The sequence below is a fragment of the Lupinus angustifolius genome, chromosome LG19, assembly GCF_001865875.1.
Source record: "Lupinus angustifolius cultivar Tanjil chromosome LG19, LupAngTanjil_v1.0, whole genome shotgun sequence".
Lineage (NCBI taxonomy): Eukaryota > Viridiplantae > Streptophyta > Magnoliopsida > Fabales > Fabaceae > Lupinus > Lupinus angustifolius.
Window position 1 is genome coordinate 10,517,703 of NC_032027.1, and position 22,581 is coordinate 10,540,283.

Below are 22,581 nucleotides of genomic sequence, written 5' to 3' on the forward strand. Positions count from 1 at the left end.
CTTGAAGCTGGACTGAAAAAAAAGTTTGCATAGTGTTGAATCAGAATGCACTGCTCCCCCTCACTTTATTCTCCCCCTCTAACCATGTAAGAGGTAATGTTAGGGTAGCAACATGATTACTTTGTGGAAGCTCATTTCAACCTGCAAAACAACTCAAACAACACCTTTCTCCCCCTTTTGGCATCATAAAAAAGCTATGGCGGATTATGAAACTAAAAGAGCCAAAAGTAAGGAAAGATAAACAATTTACTAGTCTTAATCGATTAATTAATCAAGGATAATCAATTAAGCACCTTAAACAAAACTTGAACATGTGCACAAATTTTAGGTTTTATCGATTATAATATGGAGTTAATCGATTATTTAGTAATAAAAACATATTATGGTAGAATTGATTGTGAGATTTATCTAGTTGTGAAAATTCAACATGAAATCCATAGAACGATCAAAGATAATGATGTAGTAGTATTCAGAATATATCAATCATTCAACATAAGATATGCACAATAGATCACATCAAAGGATAATGCAATAATTTGCAAACATAATCCAAATTACCATCAAATTTTTACAGCATATAAAAGTAAGTGTAATAAACGAGTACAGATTGTTCAAAATAGAAAGTACATCAAAATACAACCATAACGTACGCAACACCAAAATAAAATCACCACAAGATAATTACCACACACACTAGACATTCCTATCTAGGCTAATCTTGTGTAGGTGGTGATGGAGATGAGCCATGGGTAGTATGCACTATGAAAATGATACGTTCTAGATCCTCGGAAAGCCTCTATTGTTGCTGCTGAAATTCAGCAGCCATGGAATCCCTCATACTTTGAAAATGTTCGTCTATATGTGCATTGAGGCATTGTTCTATCACATCCAAGTGAGCAAGCCCAACCGATGGTTCTCGAGGCTCAACAAATGCCTCGGCAGGTGGTTGCTCAGGAATGGACTCACTGAGATTTGAAACATTATCTTCAGGTGGTATAACCTCATTCACACTGGAAGTATGGTCTTCTTGATATTTCCATTCATTACCGAAATTATATATGCCCATTTTGTGAATCAGATTATCACTAACCAGATGCTCTCGGGAGTTAGTCATGATAGTGTCCACATGAGTAGTTTCAATCTCGTAGTAATCAATGATACGAGAGATGAATATCCTATAGGCGATCAATCTTGATGAAGATGAAGCTATGCCATGCATAACTTTGAGATTCTCTAAAGGCCAATTAACTGAAATGCCTTCCCGAATGGCGAACATCAGTTTCAGATCGTTGATGGTGGGTTGGGCATGGTTAGTATTTCTCTGAACTAATATGTATGCAATCAAATAGTGTAAGAGTCGGTTTTTCACAGACAACGACCAATCCTTGGTCAATTCCCCTAACACAAATAGGTCAGGTCCTCTCAAACAGGATTTGTACATTTCAATAGCATCGAATGAGTCCCATGACTCATTGTTGCAATCACCTAGCATAGGTCCATCGCATTCAAGACCTCCAACATCCAAAAATAACTCTTCATCCATAACAATCATCTTCCCCATTACCATTGTTGAATACACCTCATCCTTATATCTAAAATTGCTATAGAATTCTCTAATGAGTGAAGGATACATCTTACCTTTCAATTCCACGAATTTGTTAACTCTTGGGTCTCCAACCCATTTGGGAATTGAAAGCCTTGAGCATCAAGCCATTCTACATTCGCATACCGAATGTAGGTTTACTTACGACCTTGAAACTTAGCCAATCTAGCCTCTTGAAGAATGGGAGAGTAGTAAGGGTCTCCACGACTCTTTTGTCCTCCTTGAGTCGAGGAAGAGCCTTTTTCTTCGGGTCTAGCACGTTTTGTAGTGTGCTTCACTCTCATGCTCCTTGGTTGACTCATCTTGTAGGTATAATAGTGATTTAATCGATTTTTAGAATTTGAGGTTTAGGGTTTCTAGAGAGGGGAAAATGGTGGAATACGAATTGGGTTGAGATTTAAGGTTTTAGAAAGATGGAACTTACGAATTGGGTTGAGATTTAAGGTTTTAGGTAAAATGGTGGAATACGAATTGGGATTCTAGAAAGATTTAACCAAAAGTATAACACATAACTTGTAATGTTTTCAAAATCAATTAAGTATAGAAATAATTCCATAATTCCAACCAATTTTCTCCTCAAGAATTTGTGCATATTAGTTGTTTATGTGTACTTACTTGTTAATATTTCATAAACAAAATCAAACAAAAAGATGTTTAAACATTATTAGTAATATAACATATTTATAATAATGGTCTATTAGGCAATTCATTATGGTTCGACATAACCCTATATTATACTACAATTGAATCTTGAAAGAGATGCAAATGTAAAATACTAAAGTGTTAACTTATAAATTTTATTTGTTGATAAAGAAAAAAACCTTGAATCAAAGTGCAATTTAATTCATAAATTGTATCTTTGTGAAAAGGAAAAATACACAGTTATAATGAGTGATTTAACTACCAACTTTTATTTTCTGTCATTTATTTTATGCGACTAACATTTATTTATTGATTTATTTATTTATTCTTTACCAACCTTCCATTAGGAAGTAATTCAGTTAATAAAGGAAAACGAAAATAAATATCACTCATTATCACTTGTATTAAATTGCTAAATTCATACCATTATACCGGTGTTGGAATTAATCCAACAAAGCCGAGATGGTATAAAATTGTTAATAATTCAATAAAGCTAAGTTTTTGATTAAAAGAACATTATTGAAACCATCATGTCGGCATTGAAATTTATTCCAACAAAGCCGAGATGACGAGCAAATAATCAACCTATCATTAAATAAATCAGAAACTTAACGCCTCTATAAAGCAAGCAAGAAAACTCTTTCAACAACATCAATATCAACAAAAAAATAAAAAGAACTTAGAAGCATGCTCATCTTCAAATTAGAGAAGGTGCAAGGGGAATAGATCTTTAAAATGGATAAAACTCAAGCTAGGTAAAGCAAGAAACTCTTCTCATGCAGCATGTCTGATAAGCTTTTGTTAAGAACTTATATAAGATTTAACTTTTGATTTTGAAGATATAGCTTCGTCTTTTAAACTAGAAAGCAAGATTACAGAATACAAAGTTATCCAAGTTAATCAGCATGAATTCCAATGGAAGAATATAATCATTAGGAATAGATTTATTAAGAAATATGTTTATTCCCATCACAAGAATTTCTACTAGCACATTGGTTCAGAGGAAGAATAGATTTACTAGGAAATTGAAGTACTTTAGCTCCATGTAGAGTCTCCTAGTTATAAGTTAGACCAAAACCAAGAGGAAATAAGGGTTCAGTTGAATTAACTCCATCAAGTTGTTGATCAAGCTGTTCAACTCTTCTGAACCAAGTCACTGGTAGTTGACCCTTGAAGTCATGACTGCCAAAGATAACATCTGTGATTCCCTGTCCTTCGGTACCTGGAAGCCAAGCAGCAACAACAGCATCTGACTTTTCCAGCAGCCATGGTTCTAAGATTAACGGTCGCCCGGATATCAGAATAACCAGAGTCGGGATTTTGTCAGCCACTAAGCTTATAATGTCAGCTCCATTGAATGGTATTGTAAGGTCTGACTTGTCGCCCAAGGTCTCAGCATAAGGAGCTTCGCCGACAGCTACAATTGCAAAAGAGATTTCACTATCTTCTATGGTGTCTTTTGATGGATACTTCTGGTAAACTACTTCTGTTCCAACTCCTACACTTGCCTTGACAGCATCCAAGATTGTAGTCCCTAAAATGGTAGGTGTAAGATACATGTAGCAACCATGTTCAACAAAGAAAAAATACAAAGAATAGAATATATTAGGAAAGATATAGCATTAACTTCACAGTAGATATAGATCAAAACTAGGATATACAAACAAACAACAACCAAGCCTCTATCATAGTAGGTGGGGTAGGCTGCACGGATCGAACAATGCCGTAATGTTCTATAAACTCAGACTTGGGAGGTTATGATAGACTAAATGATTTTGTAGACTAATTAGCTAATAAGAAACAATTACTTTCCAAGGAAGAATTAGCCACTCCACTACCATTGAGAAGCAACAAAGATTCTCAGATTTTAGGAGTCAACAAACAATTTTGGAAAGTCGGAGAAAACTATGGCTTACCTACTGTAATCCGCCCACTACCGCCATACCATGTTTTAGTCCAACCTCCACATTGAAATCCAAGATTATCAGCATGAGTTCCAGTAACAAGGATTCTTTTCGCATTCCTATCCAATGGAAGAAAAGGTTTGCTCCCATCTTTTCCATTTTTCAACAGAACCAAAGACTTCCGAACTGCTTCACGTGCTAGATCTCTATGTGGCTGCATAAACATGTCTCAAATAAATATCATTTCGATCCCTTTATATTAAATCATAATTTTTCAGGGGAATTAAAATTTAGTAAGTCCTGGCAAACATATTTCCAATTTTAGTATATGACTAGCAAAGAGAAAGGTTAAATGTTCAAGATAGTTATCATGTTAACTTGATTATCCATTCTTTTGGTTAATTCATTCTAAATTTGACATATATTCATTGGGATATCCTAAGTTGTAACTGATGGGTACCAGAAACAGAATATTAATAGAACAAGAAAAACAGAAGTAGATAAGTTTATATGCTGAAATTCTGTAACTCAGAATCAGCTTGAAGGAAAGAAAATTACAGAGATAATATATATAGACTAATGGCAAACAGTGAGTTTGCCAAATCCTCCTAACTCTCAGTCCCACTAATTCCCCCTCTACCCTCTCTCTATTCTCAGGATATAATCCCCTTCATAACTGCTTAGTTAGTTATTTCCATAGTGGGAAGTTATGTTATTCCCCACTCTGCCCCTCTTTTCATAAACTCTAGTAAAGCTAGGTCTTTCACTATAGTTCTGTCTATTGGGCCTAATTAAGGGGTCTGCATCATCACTCCCCCCCTCAACAACATCCTTGTCCTCAAGGATGAAAGCTGGAAATTGTGTTTACAACATTTCCACTTGTTCCCAAGAATTTTTGAACTCAGTTAAGTCCTTCCATTTGATTAAAACTTCACACTCATCATGTTGACCTTGCCTGTAACCTTGCACCTGTTCGGGTTCAGGCCTCGACTCCCATTCTTCATTCAAACAAGGTGGTGGTGGCTGGCTCTGAATGGTAGGCTTCACTGACTTTTGCAATTACCTCATAAGGACCATAATACCTAGGACTGAGTTTCTGATTCATTCTCTTGGCCAAGTTTCTGAGCTTGTATGGTTGGATCTTCAGATAGACCATGTCTCCCACTTCAAATTCAATGTCCCTTCATTTCTTATTTGCTTGTTGTCTCATCAAATTCTAAGCCTTAACCAGTTGAGCCTTGAGTTCTTCTAGCCATACATTTCTATCAGTTGTGAGGCGAGCCACCTCATCAAGTGCAGTCATTCCCACATCTCCCCTTATTACGATGGGGGGTTTCCTCCCAGACAAGGCTTCGAAAGGGATAGATTTTATGGAAGAGTGATAATTAGTATTGTACCAAAATTCAGCCCATGCAATCCAACTGGGCCATATTTTTGGTTTTTGACCAGTAATGCATCTGAGGTAGGTCTCAAGGCACCTATTAACAACTTCAGTTTGACCATCCGTTTGGGAATGGTAAGTTGGACTAAACTTCAGCTTTGTACCTGCCAACTTGAATAATCCAAACCAAAAAGTGCTTAAGAAAATTGTCTTGGTCGGACACTATAGTGGAGGGAAATCCATGGAGCTTGACCACCTCTTGGACAAAGATTTCAGCCACATCCTTGGCTGTATAGGGATGTGCTAAAGGAATAAAGTGTGTGTACTTGGTCATCCTATCAACTATAATCAGGATGGTGTCTTTCCCCATTGCCTTCGGAAGCCTTCCCACAAAATCCATGGAGATATCGGACTAGACCTGGGTTGGTATAGGCAACGGTTGTAGCAACCCATCGGGGCTTAGAGCCTGGTACTTATTCCTCTGACATACTTCACATTCTTGGACATATTGTTTTATGGAGGATTTCATTCCCTCCCAATAAAGTGCTGAAATCCGTTTCCAAGTTCTGAAATACCCTGAATGACCTCCTACGGTTGAATCATGAAACTCATGCAAAATTAAGGGAATCTTAGAGGAGTGGTTGGAATTATCATTCTGTTTTTGTAGTATAGTCTGCCCTTGATGAGATGAAATCCAACATGTGTGTTTGGGTCCTACATCAAGTCTTGCATGATTTTCTTTAATTTAGGATCCTGCAAAACTTCTTCTATATCCTCCCACATAATGCACTGGATTGAGAGCATCAGCAGCTTTATTCTCAGTTCTTGGTTTGTATTTGATCTCAAAATCATATCCAAGTAACTTTGCCAACCATTTTTGTTGACCTTCATTGATTATATTTTGTTCTATTAGATATCTAAGGCTTTTTTTATCAGAATGTACCTTAAAATGCCAACCTAGAAGGTAGTGGCGCCATTTTTTTACTGCAAAGACAATGGCCATTAATTCCTTCTCATATATGAATTTCCACTGTGCAGTTTCTGATAGTGCTTGGCTCATGTATGCTTGGGGCTTTCCATCTTGCATGAGAACAACCCCTATGCCACTTCCCGATGCGTCCGTTTCAATCACAAACTCCTTTTCAAAATCCGAAACAGCCAAAATAGAAATTTGAGTCATGGCTTCCTTCAAATTGTCAAAAGCATGTTGAGCTTCCTCACTCCAAAGAAAAGCATCTTTCTTTAAAAGTTGAGTGAGGGGTCCAACAATCTTCCCATAATTTTTAACAAACTTTCTGTAATATCCTGTAAGGCCAAGGAAACCTCTAAGCCCTTTTATGTCCTTTGGAGGAGGCCAATTCACTATGGCCTTGATTTTCATGGGGTTTGCCGCCAACCCATTTCTAGTAATAACATGGCCTAAATATTCAATGTTAGTTTGACCAAAAGCACACTTCTTCCTATTGGCATAAAGTTTGTTTTCTTTGAGTAATTTCAGGACCTCCTTCAAATGAAACCTATGCAACTCTTCATTCTCACTATAAACAAGGATATCATCAAAGAATACAAGAAGAAATTTTTTGAGGTAAGGTCTTAGCACCTGATTCATAAGTGCTTGGAAGGTGGATGGTGCATTGGTTAAACCAAAAGGCATCACTAAATATTCATAGTGACCCTCATGTGTTCTAAAAGCAGTTTTAGGTATGTCTTCCTCTCTTTCTAATTTGGTTGTAGCCGGACTTGAGATCAAGCTTGGAAAAAACTTTTGATGTGCCCAATTCGTCCAAAAGCTCTTCTATTACAGGTATGGGAAATTTATCTGGTACCGTAAACTTGTTTAGTGCCCGATAATCCATACAAAATCTCCATCCCCCAACCTTCTTCTTCACAAGAATAACCGGGCTGCTACAGGGACTAGTGCTAGGCTTGATGATCCCTGCTTGAAGCATCTCCTTTATCAATTTCTCAATTTCATTTTTCTGATAATAAGGACACCTATAGGGCCTAATATTTGGAATTACTGCTCCTTCTCTAAGGATTATAGCATGGTCTTCAGGTCTCTTTTGGGGCAACCCTTGAGGTTCCTGAAAAACAATAGGAAATTCAGCTATAACATCCTCCATTTGGAAATTACTTCCTTCGTCCCGTTCTGATTCCCCTCCCCCATTCTCATAAGCTAAGAAATACCTTTTTTCTTCATTTTGTAAAGCTTTTCTCATGGCCTTCCAAGAGGCTTGATTTTTGCATAAGGAAGGATCTCCTCTCAACGTGAAGGTCTGTCCATCTTTCTCCCATTTGATGGCCATATTTCTGAAATTGGCTTCTATGTCACCTAGGCTTGCAAGCCAGTCCATGCCAAGCACCACCTCGGTTTCACCCAGCCCAAAATGAAAAAGTGTTGTTCCACCTCAATTCCCTGAATTTGAAACTTCACATTTTTGAAAACTCCCTTATTCCTTTCAATACTCCCATTCCCCACCTCCACTGAGTATGTTGGAGTGTCTTCCATTTCAAGTTGTAATTCCTCCACTAAACTTCTTGAGATGAAGTTACTGGTTGTACCACAATAAACCAAAACTAATACATTTCTCCCCATCAAGTTTCCCCATACCTTTAAGGATTGATTGGAAGTCAATCCTTCTTTTTTTTGGAGGGATAGTTGCAGAGTTTTTCCCTCCATGACCATTTCTCCTACATTTTCCTCTTCAAAGAAGTCTAGGTATTCTTCCTCCTCCTCATTAGGGTTTCCTTCTACCAACATGAGACTGTAATTTGTCATTTTACACACATGTTCACGCCCCCATTTTTCTCCGCATTTTAAGCACAGTCCCTTCCTACTTTTGTCCTGTAATTCAACCTGGGAAAGTCTCCTTCCCCAACTTCCCTTTACATCGTACCTTCCTTCCCGGTGGTCAATGCTTTTGTGTTTGCATCTGCATTGATATTTCCAAAACTCTTTCCTTTACTAGGGTCTGTAACAGTCACAAATTTTCCATAAGAATTGCCCTTATCTATGTACCCCCTCTTCTCTTCTATCCAGCCCTTCCCTTCGAGCAGCAAAATTTTTCTCCTCCAATAATAGTGCCTTATCCATCAATTTTGTCAAGGATTCAGTGGGAAACAACTTCAGTTCACTTCTTACCTCTTCCTTGAGCCCATTTAGGAACACCCCCTTTAACATTGCTCTATCCGTACCCCTTAATGGGGCAGCCACCAACTCAAATTGCTCCCGATACTCCATAACACTGCTGGTTTGTCGAATACTCAGCAGAGGGCCAAAAGGATTTTGAAATAAACCCGGTTGGAATCTCCTGATCATCGCATCCTTGAAACTGATCCAAGTTTTTTCCAATATTTGTTCATCCCACCATTGAAACCAGTTTAAGGCTCTATCCTCCATGGCTACAACAATGATCTCCATTTTCTCTTCCTCATCAACGTGATTCAGTGAGAAGTATCGCTCCACCCTCACAATCCAACCATAAGCATCGTTCCCATTGAAGATAGGCATCTCCACCTTGCGTCTAGTGAGGATTCTCCTATGATACATGGCTTCATGAGCAGATTTGGAAGAGTTGCGTGAATGAGGTGATCTCGAATCCTTATATTCATCCCTCCTTGGTGTTCGTCCTCTGGTCCTCCTTCGGTTCTGGGTTTCCAATAGTTGACGAAGTTCACCAAACTGAAGTTGATTTTCAGCGCGCAATTCTTGTACATAACGTTCCAAGTTATCCACACATTTATCCATTTGTGCATGAGTAATTACCATAAGCTCCCAAGATCGGGAGCTCTGATACCAAAGATGATGGGTACCAGAAACAGAATATTAATAGAACAAGAAAAACAGAAGTAGATAGGTTTATATGCTGAAATTCTGTAATTCATAATTAGCTTGAAGGAAAGAAAATTACAGAGATAATATATATAGACTAATGGCAAACAGTGAGGTTGCCAAATCCTCCTAACTCCCAGTCCCACTAGTTCCCCCTCTATCCTCTCTCCATTCTCAGGATATAATTCCCTTCATAATTGCTTATTTAGTTATTTCCATAGTGGGAAGTTATGCTATTCCCCACTCTGCCCCTCCTTTCATAAACTCTAGTGAATTTGGGTCTTTCACTATAGTTCTATCTATTGGGCCTAACTAAGGGGTCTGCATCAGTAATTGTCACGAGAGAACTAAAAAGCTGATGTAAAATATCACCCTATATGTTTTCTTTGTCTCTCCAATTCCATATATTCTTTTCTGTTTTATATTCTAGGAAGGGAATGCATTGTACCCTATAGAGTTATGATGTTTTTGCACAACAGAAGTATGATTTTGTGGAGATGGATCAAAAGAGGAGAATTATTTTTCAATTGTTTGCTTCAAATTATTCAAATATATACATAAGTAAAATAGTACCCTACAAGCTCTAATAATGTTGAACGTTGACGACTTCATATTTCTAAAATGAACCAAAGCATGATCCAAACTATTAAAAGACAAAAGTATGAAAGAGTCTCACTGAAAATGTCAATCTTGATCACTGAAGTATTTTCATGCAAGGAACAGTTAAGTACGGAAAGGATTACAGAATATTGAATACATATAAGGATAGTTTTTTTCCATAGATTTAAAGAATTTGAGAAGGTAATCTATACTAAAATAGGAAATGCAACTCCATCTACAAGGAACTAGACAAATAATCTTTTTGATGATGTCTTAGATGCAAAACTAGTGCAATGGGAGAATCAACATATACTCTAAAAAGTATGGGTTAAAAATTATGGTCATGGTCTAACATTATTGATAAAAAGGGAACATGTTGAAATCCTCAAGTGCAAATACTTAGAGGGTGTTTGATTTGTTCTCTATTTTCATTTGATACATTTTCACTAATGAAAGAAGAAAGAAAGAAACTATGCTTAGCAATGGATTATCAATCCAAGAACAGCAAGAAACAGAATTTCACGATGAATAACCTCAAGATCTTTTATTGATGAAAACCTTATCAAAGATCAGTTTACAATGCTATGAAAAGCTTATCAGAAAAAACTATCTAAAGAGTAATACTTATACTTGGAAGATTGGAGAAAAGGCTAACAAACTAACTAACCTATTAATAAGTAACAATTATAACACATGTTAATCATAGAAGGCTTAACTAGAAGCTTCAGCCAACTTAGCCATATGATATAAAAGCATAGGCTAAAACAAACAAATACAAAGCATATTACAATTATGATTGACCAAGTGTCAATGTCGTGATGATCATATAAAGTGATAGTTGGAGGTTTCTCTGCCCCTTTGGTTGATGCAGAACTGATGCGAGTAAGGTGAGGTTTGATCAAAGGAAGTTGATGCTTATTAATGAAATCTGAATTGAATGTGTGTTGATGCAATCCTATGTTTGCTTCTGTTTGAGTTATGAATGAGAGAGCTTGGTGGAATGTTGATGTTTGGTTTATTGTTATTTGGTTCATTGCTGATTGGTGATTTCCTTGAGTGGCATGATGAGCTTGGTGATTTCCTTGAGTGGCAAGTAACATACATAGTTGAGTATTGTGAGGAGAATTCTGTGTTTCATTTGATAGCCCCCCACAAGTTGGGGCACATATGTTGATGAGCCCTAACTTGAGTTGAATTGTTGAGTAATCCTTTGCTCCTAGAGGCTTTATAAGAGCATCAGCAAGTTGAAGGTGAGAAGGAACAGGGAGGAGTTTGATCTTACCTTGAGTGCATTTTTCTCTAACAATATGGCAATCAAGCTCTATGTGCTTGGTTCTTTCATGAAAAAACAGGATTATTGGCAATATAAATGGCAGACTGATTATCACAAAATATAATAGCAGGCAAAGAAAAAGAGTATTGTAAATCTTCAAGCAAATAAGTAAGCCAAGTTAATTCACAAGTAGTAATAGCCATAGCACGATATTCTGCCTCACAAGAACTATGGGAAATGGTCTTTTGTTTCTTGGATTTCCAAGATATGAGGGAAGTTCCAAGATAGATGCAAAAACCTGTTATGGATCTTCTAGTGTCAGGGCAGGCAGCCCAATCACTATCGATGTAAGCCTTTAAATGAACAATTGATGTGTTTGAGAAGTGTAAACCTATAGCAGGGGTACCTTTAATGTATCTTAGGACCTTTAAGGCAGTGTTATGGTGAGTGATTGTAGGATTGGCCATGAATTGTGCTAATTGTTGAACAGCAAAGCATAAGTCAGGTCGTGTGTTTTTTAAGTAATGAGTCATCCTATCAATCTTCTATAAGAGGGAGGATCATGGAATGGAGCACTAGAATCTTGAAACAGATGGGTTCCATATGTCATAGGAGTGTTAGATGGTTTGCAGCCTAGCAAACCTATATCAGAAAGGATTTCAAGGGCATATTTCCTTTGATTCATAGTGATTCCTGTTTTGTTTCGGGCAATTTCAAAGCCTAGAAAGAATTTCAAAGTGCCTAAGTCTTTTATCTTGAACGTATTGTCAAGAAGAGTTTTGAGGTTGGCAATTTCATGTGTGTTGTTACCAGTAAGGATAATATCATCTACCTACACAAGGATGACAGTGATTGAGTTTGAGGAAGAGTATTTGGTGAAGAGGGAGTGATCTCCTATAGCCTTGTTGTAATTATGTTTGATGAGGAAGTGAGATAGCTTTGCAAACCATTGTCTGCTTACTTGCTTTAGTCCATATAGGGACTTTTCAAGCTTGCAGACTTGGTTCTGTCCGGAAGAGGGTAGGCCAGGAGGAAGGGTCATGTAAACTATTTCGTTGAGGTCTCCATGTAGGAAAGCATTATTGATGTCAAGTTGTGCTAGAGGCCAATTATGGATAGATGCTAAAGCTAGAAGGAGCCTAACAGAGGTTATCTTGGCAACAGGAGAAAATGTGTCAATGTAATCTATGCCTTCAGTTTGGGTGTAGCCCTTGGCTACCAATCTAGCCTTGTATCTTTCAATGGATCCATCAGCTTTGTACTTAATCTTGAAAACCCACTTGCAACCAATAGGGTTCTTATCCATGAATAAATCAGTGATGATCCAAGTATTATTGTTTTGCAGAGCTTGTAATTCTCTATGTATGGCTTCCTGCCAATGAGGAATCTTAATAGCTTGTAAGTATGTTCTAGGTTCTGTTTTAGAAGATATTGAGAGGACTCTATGCAGGTATGGTTTGGATAGCTTATCATAGGACTTGTAGGAAGATAGAGGATACTTAGATGTGTAAGACAGTGTAGTGTTGTTAAGTAAGACACAGTGGTAGTCTTCTAAGGATGTGGGAGGTTTAGAGAGTCTGTTACTTCTTCTCATAGGAGGTGAAGAAGTATGAGTTGCAGGGCATGGAGGACATATTGGATCTGCATCAGGGGGTGGCACAGCTGATGGTAAAATGTCTTCATAGAAGGCATTAGAGGTAGGTTCAGGTAGAGGGAATTGGTTAGGGGAGGCATTGGTGGAGTTGGTTATAGATGAGTATGGAAAGATTGTCTCATAGAAGACAATATTTCTTGTTACTTCTAAAGCTCTGGTTGAGAGGTTCATGATTATGTAGCCTTTGACACCTTGTTTGTATCCTAAAAAGATGCATCTAGTAGCTCTAGGATCGAATTTGGTTCTATAGTGTTTATGAGTGCTTGCATAGCATAAAGAACCAAAGGTTCTTAAGTGTTGTAGGTCAGGCAATTTGTCATATAAGACTTCATGAGGAGTCTGCTGTTGAAGAGTGGGAGTAGGTAAAAGATTAATAAGGTGAGTAGCATGTTTAATGGCATAACACCAGAAAATTTCGGGCAGGTTACTTTGGATCAGGAGAGCCCTAGCTACATTCAACAAATGTTGGTGTTTCCTCTCAACAACTCCATTTTGTTGAGGGGTATATATGCATGATGTTTGGTGATGGATTCCTTTTGTGGTATAGAAGGTTTTCATAGAGAACTCATGACCATTATCACTTCTAATGGTTTTGGTTTTGGCAGAAAATTGGGTTTCTATCATATTAATAAAACTCTGTAAAAGGGTTTGTGTTTCTGCCTTGCTCTGCATTAGATAGATCCATGTAAACCTAGAATGATCATCTACTATAGTCAGGAAGTAATTATGGCCATGTACAGATGGGGTAGAGAAAGGCCCCCATATATCAACATGTATCAAATCAAAGCAGTGTAAAGGTTGACTACTACTTATAGGGAAGGGGAGCCTTTTTTGTTTGGCCAAGTGACATATTTCACAAAGATGAATCTTATTGGCAGTAATAAAGGGGAATTTAGTCTTAACAATGTCCATACAATTGTGAGAAATGTGTCCTAATCTAAAATGCCATAAGCTAGAACTAGGAAAACATGGTTGACAAGTATTAGTAATGTTCACATGATGTTGTGTAGTTGCAAAGTTAAACATATACAGGCCATTTGAAGCTCTAGCTATACCAATCTTCTTCAAAGACTTCTTCTCCTGGATGAGACAATGGTTAGAATCAAAGCATAAAGTATATGGTAAATCACACGTAAGTCTTGATATTAATAACATGTTATATGAGAAATCAGGTAGATAGAGGACATTGTATAGAATTAAGTTGGGAAGTAGGGAAATAGTTCCTGAAATTTGTGAGATTACCTCATTTCCATTAGGCAGTTTTACCTTAATTGGCCTTATTCTATTATAGGTTTCATAATTTGACAATTTGGAATTGATGTGATCTGTTGCTCCACTATCCAATATCCAAGAAGTTATTGACTGATCAAGATGAGAGGTACCTGTATTGTTTATGTCTGGTGGCATAGAGGTGGCAGATAAAATGTTGGAGTGTTCTCCATCAGTTCTTTGTGTGTTCTGAGTTTGCAGCATACTCATCAGTCCTTGGTATTGCTCCTTATTGAGACCAAAAACCTTTTCATCTGTTTGGTCAGCTTCCTGCATATCATGCTTCTCAGATCCATTTAAGGTTGAGGATTGAGTGGAGTTTACTTGTTCTCCTCTACTGAGAGGAAAGTTGGCAGGGTAACCATGTAGTTTATAGCAAGTTTCTGTGGTGTGTCCATTTTTCTTGCAATAGGTACAAAACTTAGGGGGAGTTTGGGTTTTTGTCCAAGATCCTCTGCCATATCCAGAGGGAGCCCCCCTTCCAGAGGTTCTACTGAAACCTCTATTTCCAGTGTAGGATCTTCCTGAATATCCTCCTCTACTTCCAATGCTAGATATGGTCATAGCCTTTGCATCTGGTTCATGTCCATACATCTGCATCTCTTGTTGAACAACAAGGGAGAATACTTTTCTCATTGAAGGAAGGAGATCCATGAGTATAATTTGGGACTTAACCCCACTATATGCATCATTGAGCCCCTTTAGGAATCTAATGATCTTGTCCTCTTCTCTATGCTTCTTGATGTCACATAGAGCATCACAAATGCATCTTGGTTCAGGCCTGAAAGTATCCAACTCATCCCATAGAATTTTGGTTTGAGTGAAATACTTTGAGACACTTAGATCACCCTACTTAAGATTTCCTATAGTATCTTGCAACTCTGCTATCTTGAAGAGATTACCTTGGGAGAACCTCTCATTGAGGTCTTCCCAAACTTCATATACTTTGTCTATCCAAAGAATGCTCTGAGCTATGGATGGTACAACTGATCTAATGATTCATGAAGTGACCATGCTGTTGGCCCTTGCCCATGCCTTATATGAAGAGTCTGTCTTGCTAGGCATTCTGATTGATCAATCCACGAATTCCCATTTTTGCTTTGATATGAGACTCATTTGCATAGACCTTGTCCACTGGTGGTAATTGTCACCATTCAACAATGGTGATACAAGGGGAGTGGCAGGACTTTCTGAGGGATGTATGTAGTATGGATCTTGAGAGAGGTCAGAAGAATTTTGAGCAAGGGTAGGCAGAGCAGTAGATGAATCCATGATGGACATTTGTTGAATGTAACAGAGCTCTCTAAAAGAGCTCTGATACCATTAAAGAAGAAAGAAAGAAACTATGCTTAGCAATGGATTATCAATCCAAGAAGAGCAAGAAACAGAATTTCACAATGAATAACCTCGAGATCTTTTATTGATGAAAACCTGATCAAAGATCAGTTTACAATGTTATGAAAAGCTTATCAGAAAAACTATCTAAAGAGTAATACTTATACTTGGAAGATTGGAGAAAAGGCTAACAAACTAACTAACATATTAACTAACTAACAATTATAACACATGTTAATCATAGAAGGCTTAACTAGAAGCTTCAGCCAACTTAGCCATTTGATAGAAAAGCATAGGCTGAAACAAACAAATATAAAACATATTACAATTATGATTGACCAAGTGTTAATGTCGTGATGATCATATAAAGTGATAGCTGGAGATTTCTCCGCCCCTTTGGTTGATGCAGAACTGATGCGAGTAAGGTGAGGTTTGATCAAAGGAAGTTGATGCTTATTCATGAAATCTGAATTGAATGTGTGTTGATGCAATCCTATGTTTGCTTCTGTTTGAGTTATGAATGAGAGAGCTTGGTGGAATGTTGATGTTTGGTTTATTGTTATTTGGTTCATTGCTGATTGGTGATTTCCTTGAGTGGCATGATGAGCTTGGTGATTTCCTTGAGTGGCAAGTAACATACATAGTTGAGTATTGTGAGGAGAATTCTGTGTTTCATTTGATAACTAATATTGACAAAAATCACATAGGTTGTCATTTTTGTTTCTTGTTTTCATCATTTCCTTTCGAAATCTTGTATACAGGAAACAAACAAAGCAACTTGACTTTTTCGGAATTATAACTGAAAACTTGTCAAGTGATAATAAAAAACAGAGACCAAAGCAATATACTCTACGGATAGAGGAATACATAGAGTTGAAGTAAAATAGGAAATTGACAAGTTATCCTTAACAATGGGAAAGAGAGGCTCAATAATGTGCTGAGAGGTTTGCTTACCTTGCAACCAACTATATCTAGCAAAGATCGGTCACTCAAAGGAAATTCGAAAAGACCAGCAGCAAACTTTACTCTCAAAATTCTCTCAACAGCATCATCAATTCGGCTAATTGGTACTTCGCCGGATTCAACTAGAAAGGTCAAATCTTCAATGAATTCTTTGAATCTAAACGCCACCATTACCTGCATGTATTCTATGATAAATTAAAACAGATTAAAAAAATAACTGATAGAAATTACTGGGAACTGAAGATCTATACCATGTCAATTCCAGCATTGACAGCAGAGGAGATGCAGTACCTATAATCTGATCCATGAGGGTGACAAAGTCGGTCAAGTCCCTCATAATCAGAAATCACAAAACCCTATAACAGAAATGGTTTAGATTAAAAAAAGTTAAAATCAAATCAAGAAACAAAAGAAAATGCAAAATAATTTCAGTTATAGTTATGACAACATCTTATTACAACCTTCTTAATTGTGAAGGACCAACTATCCTTAATGCTTAAGCTGTTATGCACAGGTTCATGAATGACTTTTGTATCTAACAAGTCTTTTGGGCTGGAAGTGTGGACAACTCATAGATCCACTCTACCTTGTATTGAAATTAAACATTTTTATTGGAAGAATGGGTTAGAGGAAATGAACTACTGATTTTTACAGCTTAGCCATCAGGGCTCTGATACCATGTCACAAATAATTCTCATAAAAACTTGAGCTATTAAGTGAACAAGGGAAGACCCATGAATAATTGGTCATTGACCACAACGGAAGTGTCCTATGTAATTGAAGGGCAGATGATTTACAGCCCATTCTTTATCATTTGCTTAAATTCAATTTTTATTTAGAAGAACCGAGGAAGCGAAAACAAAATTTGAACTCATGACCACTTGGTCATAGAGACTTTGATACCATGTCAAGGCCCAATTCTCCTCAAAGTATAAGCTATTAGGTAGAGACTCATAAATAACTTTATGTCTCTAGCATGCCTCCTCACGCAAGAGCCATTTGGATTTGATGAGTGGACAAGCACAAATCCTCTTTAACGTGTGTTAAAATTCAAATATTTATGAGAAGAATAGGGGTACAATGGATCAAATTCCTAACAACTTAGTCAAGGAAGCTCTAATACCATGTCAACGACCAACTATCGTACAAGTTTAAGCTGGTAACATAAGAAAAGTCCACATCTTTTCAACAAGAAAGAAAAACAGAAAATGGAGAAATGATTTCAGCATCTTTTTCCACATACATTAATTAATTACTAATATATAACTGGGTTAATTACTTTTCAAGTATAGGGCTGTTCTACCTTAAAACCTAGCTTTTCTTTCAAGATTTCAGTTAAAAGAAAATGGTCTGCATGAAGTTTGCGTCCATTCCAGCTCGAATAGGATGCCATAATGGTCGAAACTCCCTGGGAAATGCAGTCCAAGTAAGGTGCCATGTGGGTTTTCTCTAACTCTTCGTAAGATAATGTAGTATTCCCCTCATTCACACCTTTATAAGTACCTCCATCTCCAACGAAATGTTTGGCACACGCGATAACATTTTTCCTGAAGTTTAAGGATATATAACCATTAAATTTGTAAACATTTTACAAAGAGTAGTAAGTTAATTGCTATCAGAAATGACAAATAGGGAAATATATAAACTGGAAAATATATAAAACTTTGGGGACAACATATTTTATAGCTTAACAAAATAAAAGTTTGAAGGGAAACAATCATTTCCCAAAATGTGAATCATCCAAAAGTGATATAAAGACAATAAATAGAAACAAGAATAGAAGAAAGTAATGTAGTCCTCCTTCTGTCAGGTATCAGTATTTATTGTTATTTGGACAGTAATAATTAATTGTTCATTACTAATAAATAAAAGAATCTTCAAATTTATATGAATAGTTTTTGCCTACCTTCCGGCCACAAAAGGGTATCCATGGCTATGTCCTTGTGGTGGCTGGCCTTGCAAACCTGAAACAATGGAAGTCATATTTCTGACTATTTCAGTGTCTTCACTGTAACTTTCATAGGATCTTCCCCATCTTGGATCTTTGCAGACCTGTATATATAAAAATTTAAAAGCAACTGCAAAATAATTATGAAATAGATAATAGAACTGATCTGCATTTTTTGAACTTATATTTTTCTAAATCCTATATTCATTGGACTTCTAGTTCTGATACAATTTACAAGAGCCGATTAAAAAGTCCAGGACTCTTGGTTAGTGTTGCCAATTTGTCTTGTCATGCTACCAGTAAAGGATTCACTGCAAAGTACATAGAGTACAACCACGGGCAGAAGTACTTTTGCCCCAAAAATTTCAAAATTTAGAAAGCTTGCACAAATTGGAGTATTCAAGTTATGCCACATTGCAAAAACAGCAACGTAAGATATGTCTTTCATTTTCACAATTCATCAAAGCATAAAATGGCTAGTTGATGGCAATGCCTTACAGCCACACAAGGAGCAAAGTCATAGTGAATTCCACTGGCTTTAACTTCAAGTGCTGTTGCAGCTCCAATTCTTCGAGCTAAATCAGCATCTCTACAAGCAAGCCACCGGTGAAAATTAGGAACTGAATTCAAGGGGAGGAAAGGACTCCTAGATCAACTCAGATTGCAATATCAGTTAGTGTACCCAACAAATTTATGCAGCATTATTTCTGAGAAAAATTAGCAGCTGCATACGTTTTGGTGCATTTCCCTCTCTCAGTATAACAGAATGGATTATTAATTTCAAGGACTGCTAACAATACATATTTAAAGTGAATGACCAATAGGCATCCCTGTCAACACCAATGACCATTTCGAATGCCAGATGGCCCTTTCCAATAATTTTGCATCATTGGCAGTCCTTAAAATGATAATCTCATAAAATATGAAACCACAGCAGAAATTCATCGTCATACTACTTTGCTCTCTAACCCCTTTCTGCTGAAACATTATTTAATTCTTCTAATTGAGTTTAAAACCTAAAAGCATATGGAAAAACAAAACACCAACCTGGTAGCTCCAAGGCCAACATTGTGAGGGAATATGGTAGCACCATAGATGCTATTATTACCATGAACTGCATCAATCCCATAGATGAGTGGTATTCCCAGTCTTGACTCTAAGGCCGATTTTTGAAAGCCATCCACCATATCAGCCCAATCTGATGACAATGCATTTTCAAAAGGTGCACTGCCTCCACAACTGAGTACGCTACCTATCAAAATGCACATATATTCAAACGCCAAAAAAGGGCCCAATTCTAAACAACACAAGCACACAGAGATGTCAAAGTTCCCATTGTTAACACAATCTCAACTATGGTCCCACAATTTCATTTCATATTTCCAACCTACAGCAAGTTCAAACCCTGAACAAAATGGAGGCACTAAGGCACATATATACAGAGACCTCATCAAAGTTCCAAATTTTATACTTCCAACAAGTTCAAAGCTTTCAAAAAATAGAGGCAGGAATGTACACATACATAATCGAAGTTCCAAATTTTCACACAAACCCTCAATTGGGATCCTCAATTTCATTTCAACCTCCAATAAGTTCAAAGCTTGCACAAAATTAGGCACAAATATAAAGAGACAACACCAACAAGGAGTTGGTCTAGTGATGCAAGGCTCCACTAGATTCTCAAATACACCAAAAGGTCAATGGATGGATTCTTGGGAACAACACTTATTGGGAGGTGAGCCACACACCTTGAATATGATTAATTATGTACTTATAAGGTGAGGGATACTCTTGGTTATACCAAAAAAGATATTCAGAGACATCATCAAAGTTCCAATTTATAAGACACTTTAAAAAAATGTTGGCAACAATGAATAATAGATAAGAGAAAATTGATAAAAGTTAGGTGTACCAATGGAGAGATCTCTAAGAGAAGAAGCGGTAGAAACAGTGCGCTCAATTTGGGTCATTTGACCAATTTTCTCCTTCAGAGTCATACGGGAAAGAAGGTCCCTGACACGGGCTTCAATTGGTTCGTTGGGATTCTTGTACATACAATCCATGGTTTCGTTTTTCTGGGATTAAAGATTTGTAGAACCCTCTACTTTAGTTTGTGTCAGAAACTGAACTAAAAACAAAAATTGAGTATGGTGCTGTGTCCTGTTACCTGTAACGAAAAATATGATGTAGTTGTCTTTTGTTCGTTAGACTAAAATTGAGGTAGTTGTCTTTTGTTCGTTAGACTAAAACTGAGGTAGTTGGGCAATATCATGTGATTCCTATTTAGATTAGAAGTTTAATTATTAAATATTTTGTATTATATAATACAAAGTATGAGACAAATTGGTTTCAACATCATGGATAGACTAGAAAGTCACAAGGCCCTTGTGTTTGTGATTAGATTTAGATTCTCTTAACTCCAATTGTCAAAGAAGAAGAATGATGTCAGTAGGGATGATAATGAAAACTGAACTCGTGGGTTCCCACCTGATCTGAACCTGAAATTAACGGGAAAACTCGATGTGATTGGGTTCGGGTTCGGGTTTTACCCGAGTTTAATCTTCGGGTTTGGTAGAGCAAAGACCTTAACCTGCGTCCCAAATAATGTAATTCAATTTAAAATTGAAATTTCTATCATGTATCTATTGTTTTTTTAATTTCTAATTTTACTTTACATACTATTGGATCTTCAAACATAAAAGAAATGAAATAATACAAAAGAAAATAGAAATCTAGAGAAAAATGAAACGCAAATTATAACATACTTTCCTTAGTACATATGTAATTTTCGGGTTTTTTTCGAGTTCGGATTACCCGAAACCTGATGGATCCGGGAATAATATCTTTATTTTCAATCCCGTTGAGTTTGAGTTCGGGTTCAGGTTTTGAATTTCGGGTTTGAATTTGGGTATGTGCAAACTCGCCCTCGACCCACCCTATTGCCATTCCTAGGTGCTAGATTTTGTGCTATCCAGAAAAGGTCCTCTTGTCTTCCACGGATAATTAAAGAAACGAGGAATGCTTGAATACTGGCACACTCTTTTGTCTTGAATTCTCTCTTCTATTCATTTCTAGCTAGTGAGTTGGATTTTGAAACAAGTATTCAGAGTGATAGATACACTTGTGAATGATTTTAAAGTATTCCATTTCTATTCAATATAGGAGGGAACTCAAATAGTAAATGACTGTTATTAGAATATTCTAGCTCACACTTTACACTCACTTCAACACTGAGTCTTAGAGAAAGAAATGTTAGAACCATTTTTAGTATTAGAGAAAGAAATGTTATTTTTGCCTTTTAGTTTTAACTTTTAAGGTTAAAAAATCATTTTAGTAAAAATAAAATGATATAAATGTCATTTTATTTTATTTTTACTTTGTTTTTTAGAGTATTTTCCTCTCCATTATAACATAACATTTTAATTCCAAATAAGAGATTAGTTCAGCTTAAATGACAATTTTGTCATTTATTTTTTTAGTTGAGTTCTATTTTTGTCTTTCCGTTAATAATCGTTAATAAATTCAAATAGAGATGTGTAAAAGCCAAGTCATTTTGGGAATTTGGGGATGAACAAAAGTTTAGGGTCAAATCGACATATTTTTTGGACATGCTAATTAATATTGCTAACTATGGTTGATGGAATAACAAACTTTGAACATTTTAAAATATAAAGGAAACAAATGACAGTGAGGAAACCAAATAAACAAACATATGTCTAGTGGGAGATTATGTAAATAATTCTAATATATTTACTTCAAGATGAATATCATAAATCTTTAGGTTTTGATTGATAACATGTACAAAAATAGACATTAAATATAATATTAGATCTACTTGCAGTAATATAAAGAAGAGCATCAATCATACTTTGATACTTAGAGATGTCGACGCATTTTTCAATCTCATCAGCATCAATGTATGTTCTAGAACCCATAAGAGTGGTGATAGATTTACAGTCATCCATTTCGAAGCGTTTCAGCAGATCCCTGCGGTATTTAGATTGACAAACAAAGATATCATCCTTGAGTTATTTGATTTGTAGTCCAAGAAAGTAGTTCAACTTTCCCATTATAGACATCTCAAATTCCCCTTACATCATCTTACCAAATTCACTACATAGAAGATCATTAGTAGAATAGAAAAAAAATCATCAACATAAATATGAAAAAGTAAAGT

General features: G+C 36.5%; 1 protein-coding gene across 1 annotated transcript; it reads right to left on the bottom strand.

The window, feature by feature from the left end:
- On the bottom strand, window positions 3,177-20,619 carry LOC109334662 (beta-glucosidase BoGH3B-like). The gene is made up of 9 exons (XM_019570546.1): window positions 20,317-20,619; window positions 19,452-19,656; window positions 18,903-18,993; window positions 18,363-18,508; window positions 17,760-18,003; window positions 16,708-16,812; window positions 16,448-16,630; window positions 4,162-4,363; window positions 3,177-3,779 (listed from the first exon to the last, which is right to left on the bottom strand). The coding sequence occupies exons 1-9, from the start codon at window positions 20,465-20,467 to the stop codon at window positions 3,301-3,303; spliced, it is 1,806 nt and encodes a 601-aa protein (XP_019426091.1). The 5' UTR covers window positions 20,468-20,619; the 3' UTR covers window positions 3,177-3,300.